At 37.2% G+C, this 26797-nt stretch overlaps 1 protein-coding gene across 2 annotated transcripts in view; it reads left to right on the top strand.

Annotated features, from left to right (window-relative positions):
- Positions 1-26797, top strand: part of LOC100378789 (protein NDNF-like) — a 71329-nt gene that overhangs the window by 37314 nt on the left and 7218 nt on the right. Inside the window, exons 1-4 of one of the 2 annotated variants that reach the window (XM_085493921.1) lie at positions 7753-7880; positions 14185-14284; positions 22242-22448; positions 23199-23317. In XM_085493921.1, the coding sequence (XP_085350047.1) occupies positions 22255-22448; positions 23199-23317 (313 nt within the window). In that variant the 5' untranslated portion in view covers positions 7753-7880; positions 14185-14284; positions 22242-22254. Of the gene's footprint in view, positions 1-7752; positions 7881-14184; positions 14285-22241; positions 22449-23198; positions 23318-26797 lie in introns of those variants that run through there. The other variant, XM_006825018.3, reaches the window with a different exon arrangement.

Genomic DNA, 26797 nt, shown 5'->3' with positions numbered 1-26797 from the left:
ATTTTTTGAAGAAAAAAAAACACGACTTTGTAGATAAACAGTTGCCCTAGGTGTTAAATAATGCCTGGTTCTACGCGAAGAGTATGAATCGGTTCTACGTGTTGAATGGAACCCCCTTTTTTAGCTCCGCTTTCGAATTTGTCGAGCGAAGATTATCATATGAGTGACTGTCCGTCGGCGTCCGTCGTCCGTCGTCGTCCGTGTCAACTTTTTACTTTTTTGACTTCTTCTTGAAAACTACAAGCCTGAATGCTTTGATACTTGGTGTATAGACCTCTCTTAGATTTGTTCATTTCATGATGATATCTTTAATTCTCTAATTTTGGTGAATATTTTTGTCATTTTTGGTAAAAAGTGATATTTTCGACTTCTTGTTAGAAACCACAAATCTGACTGCTTTGATATTACATATATAGGTATTACATGTGGACCTCTCTCAGATTTGTTCATTTCATGATGACACCGTTTACGCATATACTTTCCTGTAGGTCTATACAATGATAGGAGCTGTCCATAATGGTCATCGGAGAGCAGCAATAGAACGCCTCCAATTTTCGAGTGTTAATAACTTGTCGGCACTTATTGTGGACTTACTTTTGTATATTCAGTTTTTGTTCAAATAATTGTTTGTGTCGTGATGTTGCACTCATGCGGAGGGGCGATAAATTCTCCGCCTCGATAGCTCTAATCACTCACGTTTTCTGACGGTTCTCGTGACAGAATGTTCAAATAAGGTTTCTTCACGACGATGTACTAAAAATAGAACTCACGTGAACATAGAACTTTGCGAAGCGCGCGAAAAAAGATGAAATGAATGCAGAGCGCAGATGATAAACTTATTGTCGACCAACAACTTACTTTGTTGTGTTTTTTTGGGGGTGGGGATTTGATGATTTAAAATCTAAAAAGTGTCAGTGACCCTGTAAGTACTGTCATCGGGTGTGTATGTGTTGGGGGGACAAATCTAGGGGCTCTTAATGGACAAATCTACGTCGCGTTAAAGTTGCTTATCGCAATTTAAAATCTTCGATCAATGACTTCAAATAATCTCATTATATTATATCTGTTAATTGAGTAAATGTGGATTTAGATAAAAAAAAGCAAGAGAAAATCTGATCTCGGGGTTGAAGATATTCTTGGTGAAGTACCGGCAGACATGATGATGACGTATTTTTTCTGGAATGTCAGCAATTTACGTTACATAAGTGATGACTTCCTGTTGCCATGGACTCAGAGAAAATTAATCTCAAACACTTTAATATTTTTAAAATGATTTTTTTCTCATTCCTCGCAGTTATAAAAGGTCAGACAAGAAATGATCCATCTTCGCTGTATTTGAAGGAGAAATCTTCTCAATGTGTTGATCTTTTTACACTGCTCTGTGCACAACATTCCTTTCCTTAATTAGACACCCCCGTAATTATACAACTTACTGTCACAGGGTTGAAATGGCATAACACTCATTACGAGCCGCCATTATTTAAAAATAATTACCACGATACTCTGAAACAAATTACGGTTTAAAGGGCGGTGGTCGTCGCGCAACGCCTGCTCAAATTCCGTGTAAACATACAATGTATTTTACACGCGTTGTATACGTCGCTATGAGTCCCATATCGAACAGGACGCAGCGCGACGACCACCGACCTTTAAGCGTCTCAGCCATCTTACAGCGCCTAGTCGAATTTCATGGAAACAAACAATGTCGCTTTACATCGTCGTATACGTCGCTATGAAACCGATATCGAAGACGACGCAGTAAAGTTTCCCGAACGTGGATGGGTTCAAAGTGGAAGTGCAAGATTATTCACGTGAGAACGCGTTAAATCGCAAATGTATTTGCATCACTGAGACTGTTGTGTCTTTACAAATAGACCAGCACTTATTTTTTCAAAATGTAGTTCCAGACATATTGTTTTATTATCTCAAGTTTTGAAAAAATCTCGAAAATTATTTCTAAAGTGACATCGCGTTTATCTCGAAAGTTTTGTTTGTGACCCCAATTATTTTTTCCATATGACTGTATATACCATTAATATATTCGCTTAATATATATCAGTAAAAAATATCCCAAAAACTTGCGTTAAACTGTAGTGATCAATCAGATTGCAAACTGTCGGGCCCACATCAGACGCGAATTCATCCAAATCAGTGCGTACTAATATGTGTGTGAAATGACTCAGAGACTGTTTACCTCCAAAGATAACAACGATCTAAATCTGCAGTGGACACACTTTATAAATAAAAAAAGTAGATTAGTCGACGCTCAATATTAACCACTTATTTCGTGTTTATAAATGAAATGATTTTTTTGATTCAAATACAGTATACAGACAGAATGTTTCTTTCTTAACAAATACAGATCCGCTTAAAAATATATTTTCTCTTATTTAGATAATTTGATTACACTTGCTCGTTAATGTTGTCAATATCGATATCTATATTATAAGGTAATATTCTAATTATTTGTGGGAATGAGGGGATTTCATGGTAACGCTGATGAAATATTCTCTAAATTATTTTAATTACTACCTAAACGCGTGATTTAAAGGTATGGCTATCCGACACGTGGAATTGCCGTGCTAATAGCAATTTAATCGTTATTATAGTTTTAATAACCGGTAATAAAAATAATTACTCGTCCGTTCCTTCCTTTATTTCGTCGTCAGGAAGTAAGGGAGATTCAAATTACCTCTTGTATTGACTTTAGTCACGTGACTGCGAGACAGCTCGTGAGCGAGCTATTCAAAAATACGGTTTCATTCATTAAAATGCCAGTAACCAGGATTGCGTGGGGGAGTTAAGCCGCGGCTTATATAGGAATGACGTGAGAATGGCGAGGTCTGATCAGCGACGGCGACTGAGCAACTTCTCATACAGCGGACAATCAGCGTCTCTATCCGATTACTGTTATTCGACGATGACGTCAAAGCTGCAACGCTATTCGCTAATTTCTTTTTACTGTTGTTGGCTGGTAATTTTAATCCATTCATAAGCATTGTTCGACGACTTTTTAGTTCTACTTCGCAAGCAAACTTCAAAGTGTGCGACACCAAAGTGCTGAGACAACCAACAAACGCTATATTATACTCCGTGTATAAGAACAGTTTTTTAGTTCTACAACCGTAATGTGTCACATCGGTTCAAGCTACACACTGTAAGGACGCAACGGTGGCCTAGAGTAGACCGGCAAACAACGGTAAGATACAGACATTTAGTTGTTTCGCTTTGCCCCCTATGGTTTTCTTTCATTCATATCGATCGTATCATTTCGAGTAAATCCGGGAAGTATACAGCTATCATTTTCAAAATGTGATAACCCTTTTTTTGTTAACTCCCAGTCTTCACTAAGGCAACGTATATTATTTTATATACAAACAAATTTATATATATTTGTTATATTTGAGAGATTGGTGTTGAACTCTAGAGATCCGGCCGGGGATAACATTACTCTGTGCTTCTATGGTAATGGTGAATGTAGTGCAGTGCCGCCATCTAAGAAAAACACGGTATTCTCTTCAAGTTGAAACGCTGTATATTGCAGTTATAGTAGTATATATAGCTAACATTGACGGTCATAATGTAGCTAGCATAAAACTTATACACATATCAAATCTTATCATTGCAAAATATTGATTTCTCAATTGACGTTTTTGATTTTCTTATCGAGTCAGCTGCGAAATATGAATACATTTTATTTATGACCCCATAACTATAAACGCTCCGTCCCTGATATTGCGCGCTTTACAGAGCGGTGTTTTTAAGCGATAAATTACCTGGCACCGAGGCGCTGATTCCATCATTAACAAGCGTGGATGTCGTGATAACTTTAATAAGAACGACGTTCTAAGCACAAATAGAATCACGCCGACAAGTAATTCAATTTACTAAATTTGAAAACGTAAAAAATCGCCTGTTAATCCGTTATTGAGATTTACCTATATAGGGTTAGAAGTCAATCTAATCCAAGGCTTACAACTGCAGATCCCTAGTACACGAATCTATGAATCTTTGTGACAGGACCTTTTATTTAGAAAATTCCGGCCACCTAATCACAATTTGCGATAGGAGTGTGATATGTGAGAGAGTTGGGGGAAGGGGGTGGGGGCATTCTGATGAAGAAATGTGGCGAAAAATTGCACCCAATCCTACCAAGATGTGGAATCGGGGTGAAATGTTTTTTTTTCGCGTATTGGACTTTCTAACATTCATTCATAAACTGCGCGTGACATTTATTCTGATCATTGGGAGTTTAGTGATCTAGGGACTCGCGGTGGCGTATCGAGACGACATTGTGGTCTTCTTCGGCGTTCCAAGCCATATCGACTGCGCATGCGGCAAGACCCAGGCCGTACAAGATCAGTTTTCACACAAAAAATGATTTTCAAGTGGGTCGTTGGTTTCTGTTCACCCTTAAACGGTTCCCAACGGCTAGGACACGAATCATGAAATCTACGTGGCCACTGTTTACGGAGTGCACATCGCATGCAAACGGGGATCAAAGAAAGTTGTATGGTGTCACAGACAGCACTCCGTTGGATGCATTTTTTCTCCACATCTTGCAAGGCGATGCCCACCCTAAGTAACATGGTTAAAACTCGGGATTTCAAGTTCAAATTCCCCCATCCAATGACGTGGAATGACCATTCCCTTAGGGATGCACCTTTGTTTCCATTGGGGTGACTATGTTAGAATTTGTGGATTATTGGATAACGTGTGCGCCTCCCTTCAACCAGATTATTTTTCATTATTTAACCCAAAATAGAGTGTTTGCATGTGACTAATTAGTGTTTAGTGTTGAAAAAACACCATTATGGCCTCCAATATTCAGGCGACGGCGTTCGAATACCGAACGTGCAAAATGTCTCACATCCACCACTATAAGAATTGTTGTACGCCCTCACGTCAGTGAAAACCCACCAAGAAGTACTCTTTCACACACACACCTATGATACTGTAAAGGGGGTAATTATTCACTGGGTTTTAATTTAGCTTATTTCGCTGACTGGCGAAATGCGCTAAATTAAAACACAGTGAATATGTAAAACTTAGTATAGAACACATTATCTTAATGACGAAACCGTGAATTTAAAACCCACTGAATATGTCTGAAATTGTAAATCAGTGAAATTTAAACCCAGTGAAAATTATTCATTTTACAGTAGTCACCTGAGTTCTGCTTCAACTGCCACAACTCTGACTTCATGGATAACACATATAAAACATATAATAATAAAGGAAATATTACAAAAAAAAAAAGAATTGAATGTATATATCGTCAACTGGACATAATCGTCCACAATCGGTAACATTGCTTCCCAATTCATTTACCCTTTATCAATATACAAGTTATCACCCACGTCAAATAAACGTGACCATTTCTATTTGTCGGTATGTCGGATCGTGGCGTCAGCATACTCTAATTAAAAGGGAGGTGTCTTCTATGATCAATAAGAAATGTTTTGATCTACTCTATCATCGCCAACCCTGTCGCAGTGTGGTGCCATACCACGCTTATTTCTTTTATAATCGTTCGGAATCCTGACACACTAGACTACCCACCTCGATGATTTTAATCTAAAACTGCCGGACTCGTCACTAGTTAAATGGATGTGACTCGATGCCAACTTCGGAAGCATACAATTAGTTGCAATTAAACGAGTAGTTATTTAAGAACAACCACACAGGTTTTTCGTAATTGCATTACTAACCTAAGTTATTAGGTTGCTTCATTGCGTGCTTTGGGTGGGTTTGGTATGTCTGGGATGACTACGGCAACTTCAGTTTGACTTTGCATGGTTTCCTGGTGCGTTTTCTGGATGATAAGGAGCTATGGTTGGAGTATTGGGGGGGCGTATTAGGGGTAGGTGGTGTGGAAACATAATGCTTTCTGGCGCACATCTCAGAGGTGATTTTGTAGCGAATGTTGGTACAAGTTACAATCGCCGAGAACAAACTATAAGTAACCCACACATGGCGAAATGTTTAAAAACAAGCGTCAAGATCATTGACTTCTGGGGTACTAACCAGAGCGTAGTGCCGATTTGCGCTGTAGCGTGACGATGTCTACTGTTTGTAAACAATTGTTGTTTTCGTCTGTCGTACAGTAGTATTTGGCTTCTGTTCAAATGCCTCCAGGCTGCTTAGTTCAGCCAAGTTGTCGGGGGGTATTGGCCTTCTGTATTACAGCGCTGTAAGGGTCATTTGCTAACATGCCGTCACAACACTTTTTTTTGCGACTAGCGAATGACTATACAAACGAACGATGACGTCATTTTCTGTTATCTACACAATTGGCGACAAACTCGGGGTAACGATACACGCACTATTCTTAATTAATTATCACAGCTAGTCGTAGTTGTTTTAACGCCTCTGCGCCTGATTGTGTATTAACGAGTAGATGTTCCCGTGCCAAGTAACTGACTTGACAGTCTTAAATATGTCCCAGAGGGAAGTTTCCAAAGTTCCTATTTAGGCGAACGTGATACTATAATCATTGTTTTGCCAAGATCAATAATGGCCATGTTCCAGACAATTAATTAACAAGTGATTAAGTTACTCTAACTTTACTGAGTATTCAACTCAAGTTGTTTATTGATATATCTGTGTGCGGTATATTCGAGTCGCTTCTAATCTATAATCCAGAAAATATGTCGGCAAATGTTTCGTCAGGATCAAAGGCCCCTTTAGCCACCAATTAAAACATCTATGCGGTTTTCGTTGCCGAATGAATACACATTTAACAGCTTTTCTGGAAATGTTATTTCAGTACTTGAGTTATTGTGTGATCGCAAGGTACCATACTCTCTGTTAATGACATGCATGCCCATGAATTAAAAAAAAACTTTTAGTCCGCAAAAAACCCCGAAAACTGAACAGGGCACGTTTTTGGAAATGTTATTATGCTGGTAGATATTCCAAAAGTCGATAAAGAAGATTACGATTGTCATTCAGCTCGTATACTCGAGAGTTATGTCTAAAAGATACGAAGACAAGAACAAGGTCAACAATAATTTATTCAATCATGGAGCTAAACATTATTCAATGTATGTGATGCATGATGTTTCTCCCAGAATATATAGCAGTTTAGAGTGTTGTTAACTCACAAAACCTAGCAATTCGGTTTTCTAGTTGCCTAGAACGCATCACACTTCTGCAGTTCACGTAGCTGAATAAGATAGCTTGAAAAGTTTAAATTTGCAATTTGTCTCCCGTAACCCGGAAGTAACTAACCGCAGATTTAAGTTGGAACTCTAGAGGCACATATAGTATTTGTAGCAAAGTAAACAACGACGTGATGACTGGGCAACTACATCGGGAGGGAATCCCCCCGGTGTAATGTTCAAGGGTCTGCGAAGTGCTAGACTTTTCACTTATCAAAAGAATTGTTTATCTAAAGGCTTTCTAACATCAACATAAAAGTGCACGTAAAGATCCGAACCAACACAAGAAACTTGAAAACTCGTCTGGCGTAACGTCGATTGCCCACATTGGATGTCAAGGAATTCACACCCAGCCACTTTACAGAAACACACTGATAGTTTTTACGCGCACTATAGAATTCTTTTCCGTTGATGAATTGGGTATTTTAAAAACGTTCAAGAGGCACTTCAGAGAGTGTCTGGCTAAAACTAGAAGCAGTGTTTGGCAAATTACCCTCGGAACTAGGGAGTTCTGAGTGCCCCGCTGTGATATAAACACCACTCCGCTCGCGTGTAACCTCTACAACTAAGGTCTCGGACTCACTTGTACTGTCCGGTCAATGGCGTACGACGGACGCAACTGTTCCCAAAAAATGGTAGCGGATAAAGGATAAATTTACGGCCGCTACAAAAAGTATTCTCGACTGTACATATAACGTGACTAAACCGATAACACAGGTGAGATATTTATAATTACTTCGAACGACCATATCATTTCGTTTTCAACTAAAAACGAAAAAAAAAGTATGAAACGTCGTTTATTATTTGTTCACAACTTGTTCATCTTTAAATAGTGTATGATTACAAGTTAGGTGTCACCATAGAATTTCATGTCAGGGCACCCTTGGCAGCGTCTTTAATTTCAACTTCACCCATCTCCGATTATTAATGCCAGTGGCTTAAATATAACTGGCATTAATATCAATTGGCTCGGATGGCGTTCCACACTCACAGGCGAAAGCAATCGCGTCCATGGGGTACTGACTGGATCGGCTTTGCTTGCCATCATTGCTATTTTTGAAGCAGAGTCAATCACACTATCTCTGAGTAACGTTCTCTAAATCGAACCTCTATGTAACGGCATTTATATTAAACTCACTCCACCAATATATTTTACATATTCTAGTTGATTTCGTAGTTTTTGTCTTATGACGTGTGTCTACATCATAAGGTTACCATGGAACAACCCAATTTAGTAGCTGATCTTAAAAGAATGGCAACATCACTACAATTCGGGTTCTCAATATTCCCTTACACTTTTTCTGCAGATTTTTTTGCCCGGTTCTTAGTCGGAAATCTGACTCTGCAAACCTTTTCTATGCATCGAGGTCGGGAAGAATCGTGTAAGTAGCCTGCGAATTGTCGGTCTTACTGATGTTATATCCGGTTACAGACAGCTAGTCTGCTTGCATTTGTCCCAGCCACACACATTCAACATTATCGTTATGCTCCTCCCTAGCCTGCCCAGTAGTTACTGGGACCTGACCCCCTAAGCCGATAATTACGCGATGATTGATATGCTCAAATGGTTCCTCGCGACATTTGGAAAAAACACACTAAAAACAAAAGTAGAAAACTACGAGCAAGTATTACCAAAAGAGGTCGCTCGTGTTTTTGTGGGGAGTTCGCTTTTCTCGGCGTCCGGGACAGGTTTGTATCACTTCAAATTTGAGAATACGAACACGACACGGCTGGGGTCTTGCACGGTCGTAGGCCACAAGGGTCAAAACAATGTGTGCACAGACGGCTCGGACGGACACAAAAATAGAAATGCGAAAGATACCCGATATCATATCATAGATTTTTTCAAGATTTAATTCCATCGCTCTATTTCCGATCTAGTCTATTCACAGCACAAAGGTCAAAGGTCGAGCTTCTTATCGCTCCATAGTAGCGCTTTGAAAGAGAGCACTCTGTGTGGAGCTTTCGCTGAGGCGCCCCCTACTGCGCTCGACGGCAGTAATATATATAGTTGCTCAGTGTATATTTTAGAAGGTACAACTAGTGTAATAAATTAAGAAAATCCACGTACAGAGAAATGGAAGTTAATTGTTTTTTTAAGGTAGCAATTTGGGTGGGCTCATGTTCATTCCGATAAAGAAGGAATCAGATTCAATGACTGAGTCTGAATAGCATGCAAACACATGGACGTACTACGCATTACCTACCACAAGCACAGTCCAGTCGGTTGGCCTTTTTCCACTAACAAACTGTGGAGGCCGGATGGTCAGTCAGAGGAAGACAACCGACAGGAAAGTACTAATGGCTAGTATAAGGGGGATATTCAAGCACAAGAAGCGCAGTTCTTGGTTGTTGTTTATGTTTGTTTAGTTTGAAATCTATCGTTTTTATTGGTGCAAAACATTGTTGAGTATTCTCGATAATTTCTTAAACAGAAATTATTTTTCATCCCCTCAATGACCAGTTTGACATTTTGTCTCAACAAATTTTCAGTTTCCACGATTTTCAAATGGTCAAACCCTCGAGACAGCCGTGACGTCTTGAGAGTCAGCCACAATAAACGTCCCGACTGCACTGTCGGATCACCGATGTGCGTTTTGTTATTTTTGCGAAAACAACAACACTCGGAAATGACTCTCTTTAAAAGGTCATGTAGTTAGTGTTAGATATGGCGTTAGTGAGTTATTCGATACGTTTCAAGTGTTTACCGAACACTGTCGTACCGACAAATTGTTTATATGTAAACAACCTAAGGAGGAGCTTGTATTAAGTACCTATTTGTAGCCATCGAGGTGAAGCAGAGATAATTACTAGTATTTCACGTAGCCACATAGCCATTCGCTTCATTTCGATTCGATTCAACTGGCAATACTAGTGAAGTATATGGTATAACACATGTTTGGGTATATCATCGCGTGTAATATCGATATATCGATATGCAAATTATTAGAATACACCAAATCTCGTTTGTCGCATTTTCGCTGTTCTGAGTACATATAATCGATGGGTGATTGTTCCGATAGTATGATATGGGGAAATAGTATGCTTTCATCGACTTGTATTTGCGATTTTGTATCTACTGGAGAAAGCATGGTCCGTCATTGTCGATTCTAATATCCGAAAATTCCATCTTTAAAGACACTAAATGTACCAGAAATGACATGCGTAACTAACGATCGTTGGTGGCTCCCTGGTTTCGCGTGACATACACTGACAACGGTCTCGGATAATTAACCCACGCAATGATAACATAAATTATAATTTTTATTATCTTATTCCGGAACGGAATACTAATATCACAATTGTCTTCAAGTTCAATATGAAGACGGCATATGTCTTTAACGAATCGGAGGTAACGAACAAGGCGACACCTGTAGCACCGTATGTGTTAGGCGACGCATCTCAAGCCACCAACTTCAATTTTTCACGCGTAAAAATATTCTTCATGAATATGTATGCATCTACGGAATTGACTCGATATCAAAATAAAACGAAAGTGAAACTAGTAGTATTCTCGATACGTATTATTGTCTTTCACTGGAATGGACATAATGTCATTAGTCGTACAGATCGATAGTATTGTGATGATCTTTAGTCCCTACTGCACTCACCTGTGTTGGCTATTAAGGAAATTGACGGAAGTAAACGATGAAAAAAGTGAATATTACACTTCCTGTCTGTAACGAAATCGTGAGATCCGATTGAATGTAGTGTTTGTACAGCTTTGCACAGAACGTTGATGCGTACGTTTTTTTTTTATTACCTGAAACAACCGGAAATGGGGCATGTTCTCATAGAACATTGGTTTAATTTAATAGACGCTGAGAATCGTACTCGGCAATTCTAGTTGTCAAAATGTTACTCGTGGAGATCGGACTTTTGAACCGTGACCCCACTAAAACAGTCTGCAACACCACCATTTTGAGGCAATACTCAAATAGGTTAAGTCGGGGTGATCATGTCAGGGCGGCTCGTTATGAATGAACGCGTTATCTATGCCAGATAACATCAATCACCGCCTACGCAAAAAACCCAAACCCCTCACAAAGGTCGCTGCAAGGGATTTTCGTTTTATCCTTTGACGTTTATCGCAATTTACGTCACCGTGGCTTCCAGCGGGGAGAACATAATCTGAAAATAGAAATGTTCAAGGTAGCGGACCGGTGTGAGCTTTAACAAATTATTCTGTCCGTCTAATTTATCGAATTAGGCTAGTTTACCTAAGAGCAGGTGCTTACAGGCGTGCCCACGCACAACACGTACACTGCAGTAGAGAGATAAATGATTCGAATTTTCTCCGTCATTTTACAACAATTCATGAGAAAATACAAGAAGCCTACCAATTAAATCACATACCTTGTAGTGGCAACTCGTGATACCAAAGGGCTTCCCCAAAAATACGTCATCGCGATCGGGGAAAAACCATTCAAAATAGGAGACGTTGAAGTTAAAACGAGGGGCATTTTTCCACATTCGAGCTCACACTGACTGCTTGAAAAATCTTTATTTATTAGTTGCCCCGAATCCTACACAGGTTGGAATACGTGTTTAAAGTATTTGATAGTACTTCTGTACATATCAGTATGAAATCGCAATGTAATTTTCATTTTCATTTTAGAACCGCACGCTTCTTCTAATATAGGTGTGAGTGACAAGTGTAATGGTTCTGCGACACTCCGTTATTAAAAGCTTCCGGTTATTAATCGGTGTTCCGTTACAGACGCCCCTCATTCATTACGTGCGATCGCATGACAAAACGCGGTAATAGTGATAAATTGCGCCATCCCACCAATACAACATAATCGATATTGCGTAAAAATGTATTACTGGAAAAGCTGTCAATCGGCGATATACCGAGTGAATTGTCTCGTAATAACGACACCCGATGTGGTTACCGGAAGGTAATACTATCTAAGACTGTGAACGTGCCGCGACACGCCTTAAAATAGGTGTATAAATGCAATTACTTTTAACGCGACAACTTTGGAAGCTGAAATTGAAATTGAAGTGCACGCGATAGCATCGCTGCTTTGTAAGGTAATACTTATTCATTGTTGCTTTATAACTTTCAGTACCCAACAACTACAGTGTTACTATGCCGCATTTCAGTTGTGGTGTTATGCTTATGAACTGATAACTACTACTTTTTCCCGGACCACGCTCCTTTCCCACGGAGTAAGAAACCGGACCCCATGCGTAACACTCATCATCGTAATTTTACAGGGTCTATGTCAATTTGTACTGAGACAACATATGTACTAATATACTAATTTTCTTATTTTGCTGAGCAAGTAAACCCACAGTATACTAACAATTTACACATTTAGTGAAGTGTCGTACATTATACCAGTATTTAATATCCCATAATGCCAATCGACTTTGGCAATCGATCTGTTATACAATGTACCTGAATTCACTCGTGTTCCGAGAAACGCGTTTCAGGACAGTATCGAAATATCTGACTTGTATAAAACACATGTTATGCCCAAGCTGTGTTCCGATGGCTGTATGGCGATCCAAATACAACGAAAAAAGTGGGACTAAAGAATATAACGATAATTTCAGCTCCAGCTATTTCTCCATTGTAAGAAATCGTTCAAGAAAGCAAACTAATACAAAAGAATATATACGTTGATGTGACGAACGACGCCATCTGCAGTTTGTACGTGGTGAACGACTATTCTGCACGCTTTATCTCTCACCCAGTTTACTATTGGTGCAAACATTTGCACTGTTCGATATTTTTGTCTAGAATAGGAATAAGGTGTCTACTAATAGTTAATAAATAACTTTGCGTTCTTTTCGTGTGATGCTATCCATTTAAAAAGTCGTTCAGAATGTATTTATAATTTGACGTGTCTTCTACGCGTTCATGTACTAGTATATTGGTTGTATATGTTACTATTATGATTTATATCTACTGAAATCTGCGCATGCGCGGGAACATCTCGCGAGTCGATCGCCTGATTCGAGTTTCCGTAAATCGGAATGTACTTGATGATGGGAGAAGCAATATACATATGTGGTAAGGGTCAGTGAACAATGCAACCTGAGCCGCCTACTGCACCCCAGGGTTCCCAATATGTGTTGTATTACGTCAGTAGAATCAAATGTCTTGTATAAAAGTGTCGGTGCTGCAAGCGCGATTAGCTACATAGAGGCTGTAATGTATTACCAATATGCAAGATGCTCGGCTGAACAAGTCGTTGATTCCGGTAACAGAAAAATCTACTGCAAACCCCTGTTAAACAAATAAAGTGTTTCCTAAATTGTCACTTGATATGTAAGACTTTATCAAATTTAGTCTTTATTAGTTAATTAATGTTACTCGTGCTTCGCTAATTATAACTAAATTTCCATAATTGGCTCTAAAAGACATTTTCGATGGCGGTTGCGACCTTGGAGGCTCCAATGCCGTCTATTCCAATAAAACGACACTTTAACAAGCTTTTTTATAATTTCCGTGTAAAGTAATAGAGACAGTGATAGCGGTAGCGTGGATATCAACTTGGAAATTAGTCGCATTTTTGACGCGACGGCGGAGTCTGCTACACGAATTACACCGAGACGCCTTCTAATAAGTAATCAGGGAAATTGGAAAACTGTTAAAGGCATCGATGGCACCTGGATCTCCAAGACGAGTGGGTAGATGGATGGTCAACCAGTATCGGTATCTCACTCTTCATGGCGTCTCGAGACTTGTATTGACCCAACACATGATTAGCGAAGTAATTAGCTTCTCAGTTCATGCAGCATTCTGACAATCTCCATTTTCTATTACCCACGTGTATTCTTTATCTTATAGCGAAAAAAACCCCATACGTTGTGAAACTCAACTGTTCATTCCGGCAAAGCGTACAAGCTAGGCTGTCTGTGTATTGCTATGCAACACCACCGCTTTTTCAGCTTTGAGCAGCAGAACTCATCAACCAGGGGAAAATAAAAACACCTGCAGTCGCAAAGAGGAGGAGATGAATTCACTTGACAATGTGTAATCCGTATCTTCTATTCCAACTTTCAGGTTACGGACACAGTTATACCGAAATTACATGCGTGGCTAATAAGTAAGATTGTTGAAACCTCGAACGAACATCATCACTATAAGAGAACTACTAAGCAAGGTAAGGTGATACAGAATGACGTAATTTCGAAAAACACACACAATTAGAATCTCTTAGTTAATTAAATTAATGTATAGTTTAAGCGTACGACAGCACTACATTTAAAGGCGAGTTAAGTCACTGTCTACGACACTTCAAATATATTCTGCGGTCTTAACTAAATATGTTCGTCTGTTGCGTTTATGGGGATTTACTTTTGGATTCTGGTTTAATTTTACATTTAAACCAATATTTTTGAGAGAATGTTGAATTTTTATCCCGGAATTTGCTTTCACTACACTTCCCAATTTTCAACATCTGTTAAAAGAGTCTACTGATACCGTTTGAAGTTGACTATCCCCCGATCGTCCGCGTTCAATTTATCCCTATCAAGGCGTTTGATTGAGTAGTGAAAGTTTATATGCTAATAAGATGTAATCTAAGACTGTCAGGTGTACAGACTCTATTTTGAACAGTTGTCGTCTCAGACAGCACATTCAACGCTGCGTCCTTACCAAGGGGTAGACAACAGTTCAGTTGAGTTCGATTGACTCCTGTTGACGAGTCGTAGCTCGGGCATAGACCATCTATTCAAGTGAATCTGTTGCTCTTTCATTCGCAATAATATTGGAGATCATGAAAAAAAGCATACATATGGTTTATTTGTCCGCTATAGTTAATCTTGTATCATACCATTCTGACCTTTGACCCCGAGTTTTTGACCTCGAATTAGGGATGTGCATAATTTGATAAACGGAAGTAATTTATAACTCAGTAATTTGATCAAATGTGTGTCTCCAATACCCAATGATATTTGTAGTAGAAAATGCATGCTCACTGCGAAGGTGTTCCTCTCTCCGTCATACTGATACCCGCTAAAGCGGAGTGTTGAGTTTCGTGTAGATGTCTATATGACACGCGCTGTGTACGTCGTATAAAACCCGTGTCGAACACTGCGCGTCAAGGCGACCATTCCTCCTTTACAACATCACGTTTCGCACGGCACGGTTTGCCAGGAGGCTTTTTTTCACGTCCTTTTTCCCCGTTAGAAATTGAATTTCGAAAATACGGAATATTCTGTATGATGAAATGGGAGTTTAAATGGATGGCGCCTGTCGTTATTGCATTCGCATCTGAGAGGAGACGCTATCAATAAAATGTAATCCGTAGGTTGAAATAACAAGCGCCGAGGGTCAAAGGTGAATCAGAGCGAAATTGTGTTCGTTGCAGTTGAACGACTGAATAATTTTCGCGAGGCCCATACTTGGTTGATATTTTTTATATTTATCTCTAATTATGTCTGCTACAATTTGTATGCGCGATCGAATAAAAGGAGTGTGCCGGCGTTTGTGAGTATTCAAGACAAATTCATAAATAATAGTATAATATCAGGATATATTTACGCCATGGACAACATGTATATGTGTGTTTGTGTGCCACTTGGCAAAGTGGAGTCCGAAGAAATTAAACAGGTTATGTTCCCATGGTAACCAACAACGAGACATCGTTGGTATTACTTTGACGTCACTGAGACACTTATGAGTGACCTAATTGTAGGTATTGAATTAATTAAGTTGTTATGAACAGTTCTGGACAGACGACAAATATGGAAAATGTCACCTTGATTCGACAGTCAACGCGACCCTCATGAAATACTCCACCCTACCCTATGTTGAATTGGTATAAGCCATTCATTATAACTTGTACAAAAGGCCTTTCCATCATGTGTCGTCTTCGCTAAGGAAGTCTGGGAGTTTTCACAGTAACTTCATCGCCTCGTCCATTCAGGCTGCAAGTCTCTGTCTTCAAATACCATAGGCATTTAATTCACAAAATCCGAGTGTATTAATGTTCTGCGGCTTAAAACAATACTCCGGCTTCCAGCTAATCAATTTTGTCCGCGGTTATTCGCCGTTTTGTTGATGACCACTCATCTGGCTTAATGAAAGCAGTTCTTCGCTCAGTCCAGCTCTTGGTATGTAAGTATTCATCAGATATATATATATATATATACATGAATGAAGGTTTTACGCTGCTACAACTTGACGAACGCTTCCATAACCATCTCGCTTCAGTATAACTTCGAGGTTTATGCTCAGAATTATAAATTTCAACATTTGTTTCGATAGGAGGTAAGATGCTGAGCGAGTGGCGCGGAGCTATGTCGATCATAGAGAGGCTCACGTTTTAATTGTGTGTTACGTCATATTGAACTAAAAAGTTTACAAACGCAAATGATATTATTAGATCAAGGCGTTGAACATTTTAAAAATTTGTTTATTAATGATTTAAAAAAATATACTAATGTACGGAGGGGGGGATAGCTTCCCACATTTCGATACTTTTCAGTATGTGAAGGTCTGACTTCACACTGGAGGGGGGGGGGGCGTCCCAAATTTAGTTTCTGTGTAGTCGTGTGCTCGAGCGCATGTGCTTGGACCGCGGCTCCCATGTGTTCAACTTGAACGCACGCGGCGCAATTCACGTTATTCACAAGCTGATTGGTTTAGCCAATTCAGCTGTACGATTACTGTCAGTGGACATTGAACATCAATCAAGAACAAAGATACCCCGCATGTATTAAGTCTTGATGAAAATTATTACGGCTTGACTGAATCACGGGTCTGTATCGAACTAAAGAGATTTATATCGTTACATTCAATGAACCTAAACAGTAAAGACAATCAACGCATATATTTTTAATACGACGCGAAACCCAAATACGGAGCTCACGGCAACAAACTAAAATAACGACTTTTTAAAATTATGAGCATATGTACAAAATAATTTGCGCTATTTGTTTGATACTCCTCCTTCTTTGGACGGGCAGATGATAAAATAATTGAATACATGACACGCGTACTCGTTACCATGGTAACTTATCTCATTACCTATCGTCATGTCGACACCAAACCGAAAATCGTTATAAAAATGCCGAGGTAAATTCAATTTCACGAGAGAACCATAATGCTTTGCGTTAAACGGTCGGGAATGTGAAAGGCGGCAAACTATGATTTCCATCATCGACTGAAATTACTAATACGAAATGTAACTAATTAATTCAGGTTTTCTTGTTGCCACGCGACAAAGGAGAACAACTCCTTAGTGGCCGACCATCCGTGTATATAACACGTCACCGGTATGCAGTGCGCTTATACTGTGCGCAAGTTTTATGTTAATTGTTATTGGTGACTATGACAACCAACTTCGCTCTTGGTAACCGACCGTCATGTTATACGCGTCAATCACCAGACTTTCCGCCGTCTTCTCATTATCCCACGCCAACAGGAGATTAAATATTTGTCTAGTATTTTTAATTAATGAAATCAAATCACATTTGAATATTATTGTAAATTTATGAGGTTGAATCAACGTGTTAGACATTATTCGTGAGTGTAGAGTCTCCTGAAATGTTATTCTAACTTCGCCCATCAGATATGTACGTAGAACACTGCCAGATATACGCATCCGTTTTCGGATGTGGCATGCTGTGTTACATACGACAACAAAAGGTCGTGCTCAAGGTGTATTGGTTTCTGTGACATTTTTTAAATTTCGTTTGCAACATACACTCTGTAAGTTAATTTCTCAAGTGTGCAGATGGAGTAACAGTGAACTTAACGTTGATGAGTATCGTAACAACCGACACAATGTCGCCATTTACAAGTTCATACGATTAATAAAAAGAACTCATGCTGGTTATCTTTTCATGGATACATGCACATTTTCATTTTAAGGAGAATGTCTTTTAATTCGCACAGATGAATGGTATAAACGAACAAACCCCGTTACATGTACACATCATGATGAATGCAAGAATGAATAATGCCAGCTTGCATTTCTGGTGAAATTACCATACGCGCATGCGCCACTTATGACCCTAATGTTAATTATTAACGCGGTTATATCAATTGATTCCCAAAGGCGCTACCATTAATATTCAGATTCTGATTCTAAATATAAATCGTTCTTGTCAAAATTATCGATTTTTAATCGCCATATGCACATACATTTATTTAAATGACACATGACCTCCTTGCCACACCTACGTTTAATAAAATAAAAAGCATCTTGCGTCTACTTGCTGTCTTCTCGGTATTCTTTATCTGTGACACGTCACATCAGCAGCAATTCCACATGATCAGCAAATGGTGACACAACGCTTCAGAAAATTGGACACATGACGGAGCACCCGGGATCGGACATAAATCAACTATATGAGTACACTGTCGAGGCGGGAATATTCTCGCTGCAAAGTCGTGACTATTTTAAAAGTTCGATAGACTTTATATAGTGAGATTTAACAACATTACGAAGGCTGAATCATACTTTAATAATGCACAAATGATACAAGTCGACATTTACGAGCGAATATTGGAGACGCGTATTTTATTTTTAGAGCATCATGGCTCATTAATTTCCGCAATATTGATATATTTCTTTATTGGTGTGTAAGACGTTATAAAACAAAATGATTCGAACTTTATAGGTGGTCAAGGCAAACGATTGAGTGCCACAGACAGGCACGTGTTGAATTGGTGGGCGTCCTTGGTACTGAGGATTGAGACTGTTCATTCAAGTGATTTATGTATTCAGTTCCCTGTCCTCTAATATCTTTCGTGAGACATATTTAGGGCTAATAAATTAACATAAATATTCATAGAAATAAAATTGGTATTGGAGAAACATAGGTATCCAAAAGAATGCAATGGCTGAAGCAGAAGCATAGGTATCCAAAGAAATAAAATGACTAATGGAGAAACATAAGTATCAAATGAAACAAATGATTAAAACAGAAACATAGGTATCCATAGAAATAAAATGACTAATGGAAAAACATAAGTATCAAATGAAACAAATGATTGAAACAGAAACATAGGTATCCAAAGCAATAAAATGACTAATAGAGAAACATAAGTATCAAATGAAACAAATGATTGAAACAGAAACATAGGTATCCAAAGCAATAAAATGACTAATAGAGAAACATAAGTATCAAATGAAACAAATGATTGAAACAGAAACATAGGTATCCAAAGCAATAAAATGACTAATAGAGAAACATAAGTATCAAATGAAACAAATGATTGAAACAGAAACATAGGTATCCAAAGCAATAAAATGACTAATAGAGAAACATAAGTATCAAATGAAACAAATGATTAAAACAGAAACATAGGTACCAAAGAAATAAAATGACTAATGGAGAAACATAAGTATCAAATGAAACAAATGATTAAAACAGAAACATAGGTATTCATAGAAATAAAATGACTGATGGAGAAACATAAGTATCAAATGAAACAAATGATTAAAACAGAAACATAGGTACCAAAGAAATAAAATGACTAATGGAGAAACATAAGTATCAAATGAAACACATGATTAAAACAGAAGCATAGGTATTCATAGAAATAAAATGACTGATGGAGAAACATAAGTATCAAATGAAACAAATGATTAAAACAGAAACACAGGTATACATAGAAATAAAATGACTAATGGAGAAACATAAGTATCAAATGAAACAAATGATTAAAACAGAAACATAGGTATTCATAGAAATAAAATGACTGATGGAGAAACATAAGTATCAAATGAAACAAATGATTAAAACAGAAACATAGGTACCAAAGAAATAAAATGACTAATGGAGAAACATAAGTATCAAATGAAACACATGATTAAAACAGAAGCATAGGTATTCATAGAAATAAAATGACTAATGGAGAAACATAAGTATCAAATGAAACAAATGATTAAAACAGAAACATAGGTATTCATAGAAATAAAATGACTGATGGAGAAACATAAGTATCAAATGAAACAAATGATTAAAACAGAAACATAGGTACCAAAGAAATAAAATGACTAATGGAGAAACATAAGTATCAAATGAAACACATGATTAAAACAGAAGCATAGGTATTCATAGAAATAAAATGACTGATGGAGAAACATAAGTATCAAATGAAACAAATGATTAAAACAGAAACACAGGTATACATAGAAATAAAATGACTAATGGAGAAACATAAGTATCAAATGAAACAAATGATTAAAACAGAAACATAGGTATTCATAGAAATAAAATGACTGATGGAGAAACATAAGTATCAAATGAAACAAATGATTAAAACAGAAACATAGGTACCAAAGAAATAAAATGACTAATGGAGAAACATAAGTATCAAATGAAACACATGATTAAAACAGAAGCATAGGTATTCATAGAAATAAAATGACTAATGGAGAAACATAAGTATCAATTGAAACAAATGATTAAAACGGAAACACAGGTATCCATAGAAATAAAATGACTAATGGAAAAACATAAGTATCAAATGAAACAAATGATTGAAACAGAAACATAGGTATTCATAGAAATAAAATGACTAATGGAAAAACATAAGTATCAAATGAAACAAATGATTGAAACAGAAACATAGGTACCAAAGAAATAAAATGACTAATGGAGAAACATAAGTATCAACTGAAACAAATGATTAAAACAGAAACACCGGTATTCATAGAAATAAAATGACAAATGGAGAAACACAAGTATCAAATGAAACAAATGATTAAAACAGAAATATAGGTATCCATATAAATAAAATGACTAATGGAAAAACATAAGTATCAAATAAGACAAATGATTAAAACAGAAACACAGGCATCAATATAAATAAAATGACTAATGGAGAAACATAAGTATCAAATGAATCAAATGATTAAAACAGAAACATAGGTACCAAAGAAATAAAATGACTAATGGAGAAACATAAGTATCAAATGAAACAAATGATTAAAACAGAAACATAGGTATCCAAAGCAATAAAATGAATAATGAAGAAACATAAGTATCAAATGAAACAAATGATTAAAACAGAAAAATAGGTATCCAAAGCAATAAAATGACTAATGGAGAAACATAAGTATCAAATGAAACAAATGATTAAAACAGAAACACTGGTATCCATAGAAATATAATGACTAATGGAAAAACATAAGTATCAAATGAAACAAATGATTAAAACAGAAACATAGGTATCCATAGAAATATAATGACTAATGGAGAAACATAAGTATCAAATAAGACAAATGATTAACACAGAAACATAGATGTCCATAGAAATTAATTGATTAAAACAGAAATATAAATATCCACAGAAATAAAATGCCAAAAACAGACAAAAAGGTATCCAAGGAAATATAACGACTAATAGAGAAACATAGGTATCCAAGAAAACAATTGAGTAACGAGAAATAATAAATAATTAAAGAAAGAATTGACTAATGCGGACACATAGGTACCAGGAAAATGAATGACTGATGTATAAAAGAAACACAACACTTAATTAATGATCAATGGATACATAACAGTACACAAGGAAACAACTGTTTAAGGAAGAGACCCATGTCAATTAACAATAATGTTAAAACCTATGTATTTCATTGAAGATTACATTTATCACATACCTAGGTTTCTAAAAATAATATTTAATTTCGAATAAAAATATGTTTTTGTTTTGTTTGTCCCAAAAGTGTGCATTTTGTGTTTTCAACGCTTATTACTTACTTATATATTAATTTGAATGTTTTTAATTAGTGGAGTTGAATGACAAACAGTATGCAAATACATAAATCGAAACATTGGACCATTTTTACATTTTTACTTTATCAAACTTGTTTTTTGAGTTGCAAAGTACAAAAAGTTTGTTTTGATAAAAATGTACGAAAATGATTCGCATCCCAAATGAAGAAACATATAGGTGTCCAAATAACAAAAGGACAAATTCAGACACATATATATACTCAAAGAAATAAATAACTAATGGAAAAAATAATAATAATATAATTATTATAATCAAAATCTTCATAATTAAAAGATTATTATTATCAAAATCATCATAGTCCCTGTGCTGACTTATAACAACTTTCTACACTGGCTAATGTCACATTTTGATCTTTCCATCAGGTGTTGTAGCAAGATGTCCCCAATCACAGCAATTATGGCAACTTTCCTATCCCTCTTCTTAACCACCTTATTAACCGAAGCCCAAGAACTCCCGAGGAGGAAAGATCACCACTTTCTCCTATCTCATGCAGAAATTGTCCACGACACGGGTACAGTGCCTGACGGAGTTGAAGTCAGAACATATATATTTAAAGACACCACTAAAAGGTAAAAAATAAATATAACTATTCAAGATATTTGTTATTATTTAAGTTGCTCGATTAAAAGCGTCACAATCACCGCCTAGTGCGGGTTAGAAAGCCGCGTGACTAAACGTTGTGTTATACACGTTGCGTACGACCCATGTCCAACGCGACGCGTTGTGACGACTGTGGCGCTTTGATTTTTCCCGGATGCTGGAACAAATAATCTAATCTAAAGACATTTAAATAAAAACGGTATATTTTGGGTGGAAATTATTAGAATGTGCTGAGTAACACAAACTATGTACAGAGCGTTGTGTAAGTAGCAGACAAATCGTCTACGCACATTTTCAATTGTATCGCCCCGGGTGGAAAATAACTGCGATTATACGAGTTTAATCTTGGTTTCACGTATCACAGCGCTCACATTGCGGTCGAAACCGCAAAACCTAATGATCGCTGTATGTGTTGCATACCCATTAAGATTATTCCACTGGGAGCGTCACGTGCCCGTCGTATTACTGACCCAAGTTAACAATAATGCAACAACACTTATTATATCGGTTGATTCGAACTTTTGTTGTGAGACCTTTATGAGGATAATTGAAAAGTCAAGCAATCAAGTAAACTAACAACTCAATTAATAGTATTTTTCCTGCTAATAATTATGTTAGAATATGTGATATGCTCGTAGAATGCTCGTAGGTTATCGCACGCCTATCTCAAAATGGTTGATTAAGAAGTTCGAACAACGTTCTCGTCAATTTTTTTCCAGGTATTTTTTTTCAGTTGATGAAGATAACACACCGGTATCCATTACAGTCACGCCATGTGCGGCATTATTAGAATGGCAATTGTCGCTGTTGCCACACGAGGAAAGCGAAGAACCCTCAGGTAATTTATTTTAATTTCTTGAAGTAAATTGCCATGCCGAATTATGGATTCAAAATGGCGGTGGATGACTCATCGACTGGTTTTAATGTCTGGCGTTTTTAGGTCAAGCGGCCACATGCAATTCGACCTTACTTTATAAAGCGTAGTATTTGCACGTGGACATTATACATATACATGGACTTAACACAATTAAATACGAAGAACCCGGATGATCCAATTAGGGTAATTAATTGCATCATTACATTTCGACCAACATGATAATTGTTATATCAAAATAATTTAAAATAAACGAAAAAAAAAATAAATAAATAAAAAAACATATACACGAATCGGGTAACATTTTGTCTACACCGAAACGTTGGATGATAAAGTTGAAAAAAAGGTACACTCGAAATAAAGAGGTCACACAAGTTCAATGTTTCTGTCGATGTCACGAACCGTTCATCCATCCATAAAAGGCTACACGTGGGTGTGCATTTTCTTATCTACCTAAATAGTCCTTCACATTCACGGTTTCCACTGACCCATAATAAAAAAGAAAATAAATCCGATTACCACAGGTATCACATTTTTGGTAAAAAATGATATTTTCGACCGATTGCTTTGCTATTTTACATGAGTTGTTAAATTCATTCATTTCGTGACCAAATCATTAATTCCATATTTTTAGCAAATATTTTTGTAAAGAATTATATTTCCGACTGCTTTTTGAAAATATGATTTTGGTATTCGATAGGTACCTTAGGTCATGTCTGTCATGGTTTTTTCATTTTGTGATGATGTCATTAATTTTCTAGCTTTAGCGAATCTTTTTGTTATTTGTGGAACAAAATTATACTTTCAACAATTCCTTAAAAGCTTGTTGGCTGATCGCTTAATTGTGTGGAATATGCATTGACCACCATTAGATTAGTTTAGTGTGTGACAATGTCTTAAATCGTTTGAGTATGAATCAGATTGCGTTTAGAATTAAAATCACATAGAGAGGAGCTACTGCGAAAGGTCAAAGTAACGAGTTAAGGGACCTGTTTTGACATCTGTACATTTCATGTATACTTGAACAATAGTAACTAGTTAAGGGACCATTTGTGACATCTGTTCAGAAAGATTCTGGAATTGCATGTATGTTTTCGCAATATTAACAAGTTAACGGACATTTGCGTTTCAAGGTGTTGCCAATCAACTCACAAAACGATATCCAACAGTCATGAAACTACATGCAAACCAAACCGGTCACTGGTAGCATATTGGTTGTCGCATCAGACTCATGATCGGTAAACCCAAGTTCAAATCCTACCTCATCAAAGGGTCACCCTGGGTGAGTGTGCCACAGATCTAATGGGAAGGCCAATTCCACTGGCTCAGATTCATTCACTAACGAATGCGACTTTGGGGGAACCTTGGTTGAGGTCCACAGGTGCTTGTGTTTGACCGAGCCTGGTTGACTTCAGTATAGCGCATTAACAAAAATGCCATTTGACAGAGAGATGGCCACACAGCCTTGTCATGTAGTCCCAAACATGAATATGACTTTTGTGGCAAAATGAACTATGTGTCAGCACTAGCACTTGCAATTTGCACTTACAAAAAAAGTTAGGAAAGACAACAGTGACACTCAATGTCCAAAACTGTCGCCTGGCACAAAAAATTTAAAAAACAAAAAAACAAAAAAACAACCTTCAAATAGTTAGTTACATATGGGTTCGTTTTATGCAAATTACACGATTTGATTAGCCTCGTCCGTGGACATTTTCTAGAACAGTGTAAACTTGACACAACTTCCAGATCGATTTGCGCACTTACGTTGCTGTCCGCAAAGCATGAGTCATGTATGTAAGCTCGTAGTGAGGTTAATCGATTAATGTTGACGGGTCCCCAGTGACACTCGATAAATCGCAGCAGATGATAAACTCGCTGAACGCTATAGCAAGAATCGTCAGAAGACACGTGTAGCGAAAAGAAAATACATTATGCCTAATTACTGGTTCTAGTTACATCACGTTGTGTCGCCGCAACGTATAATGACTATGTGTTATAGTTTAATTTGTGTAACTAATAAGCTGGTAAAACAAATATACACAGCCATTTTATTTTATTGCATTGATCATTTTATGCCGGTTACACTTTGTATTCGAGTATCCACAGAACACAAATTCGTTTCACATTCAAATCTTCGTGTGCAATGAAGCCGTTACACCGTGAAATTTGAGTCCGCGTGTTTTGTAAAAATCTGTTAGACCGATCCCCCTTGAGGATATGCATTCGATTGATGTCCAAAATCTAGTAATCTCTTTGGAAACGTTTTTTTTTTGCTTTTGCAAAAATGAAATGTCAAGCAAAAACTTGCGTGGGTGGTAACTTCGTCACAGTCTACCGAGCGCCTCTATATGCGTGAACTTATTTGGATTTTATTCGATATAACAGCATAAATATTATTCAAACATATTTCCGGTAATTTGTCATATGACTGTTGTCTACTCAGTTAATGAGATCACATCGCGTGAACAATTTACTTCGCTGTGTTTTTGTTGTGATCAATTCTCGCTCATATCTCCATTAAACGAGCACAGTTGACGCAGAATTGATTACTGTCAACCAATTGTATACGTTGTGTTTTTGTAATTTTCTCCGATGACTCATCACTTGCAAAGTTTTGGATTTTACTTACTCGGGTCGTTAAACATTCAATATTTATCAACTGCAAAACATTCTGTGTAAAATGTTATCGTTTTTGCAATAAAATGAAATATCATAAAATACCACAAAGTACAATACGATATGATACGATGCGAATCAATGCGAATAGAATAGAATAGAATAGAATAGAATAGAATAGAATAGAATAGAATAGAATAGAATAGAATAGAATAGAATAATAGAATAGAATAGAATAGAATAGAATAGAATAGAATAGAATAGAATAGAAACATTAATCCATGAAAACCAAGTCAAGGTTGAGTAAACATATTTTTTAACCTGAAAAGTGACTCACATTACGCCATCGTGGGACGCATTGTCATTAGGGACGATACGACCATTCTGAGGCATTGATTTTCGATACAAACATCCTATTAACTCTGGGATGAAGAATGAGTCATACTCTGATTAGTTAAATGTAAACAACAGTCGCTTGGCCGAGTCTGGCCAGGCACCATTTATTCGCTTATTATACACGTACTGAGGCCTAGTTAAAAGTTTCGCAAGACAATTTCACCAGCATAACGATCACAGATAATTTCTTATTGGTCATTAGCGGCATGAAACAAAGGACATGAGACTTTACGCTCCCGAGTATGTGCTTAACTCCCCGTGTAGCCTGAAACGAGAACTGGACAGCGGCTGACTATTTTGTATTTAATGAAATTACGCCATATATATATGTATATGTTAATTTGTCTAACGATCCGCGAAGTAGAATAATGCCTGTAAATTACATCTGTATGCATGTTTGAAAACTGCTTTAGTGCGTATCGCACCGTC

The sequence above is a fragment of the Saccoglossus kowalevskii genome, chromosome 19 (genome assembly GCF_978046115.1).
Source record: "Saccoglossus kowalevskii chromosome 19, keSacKowa6.1, whole genome shotgun sequence".
Classification (NCBI taxonomy): Eukaryota; Metazoa; Hemichordata; class Enteropneusta; family Harrimaniidae; genus Saccoglossus; species Saccoglossus kowalevskii.
Note: the sequence above shows the minus strand (reverse complement) of the source record. Positions and strands in the feature narration are given on the sequence as shown.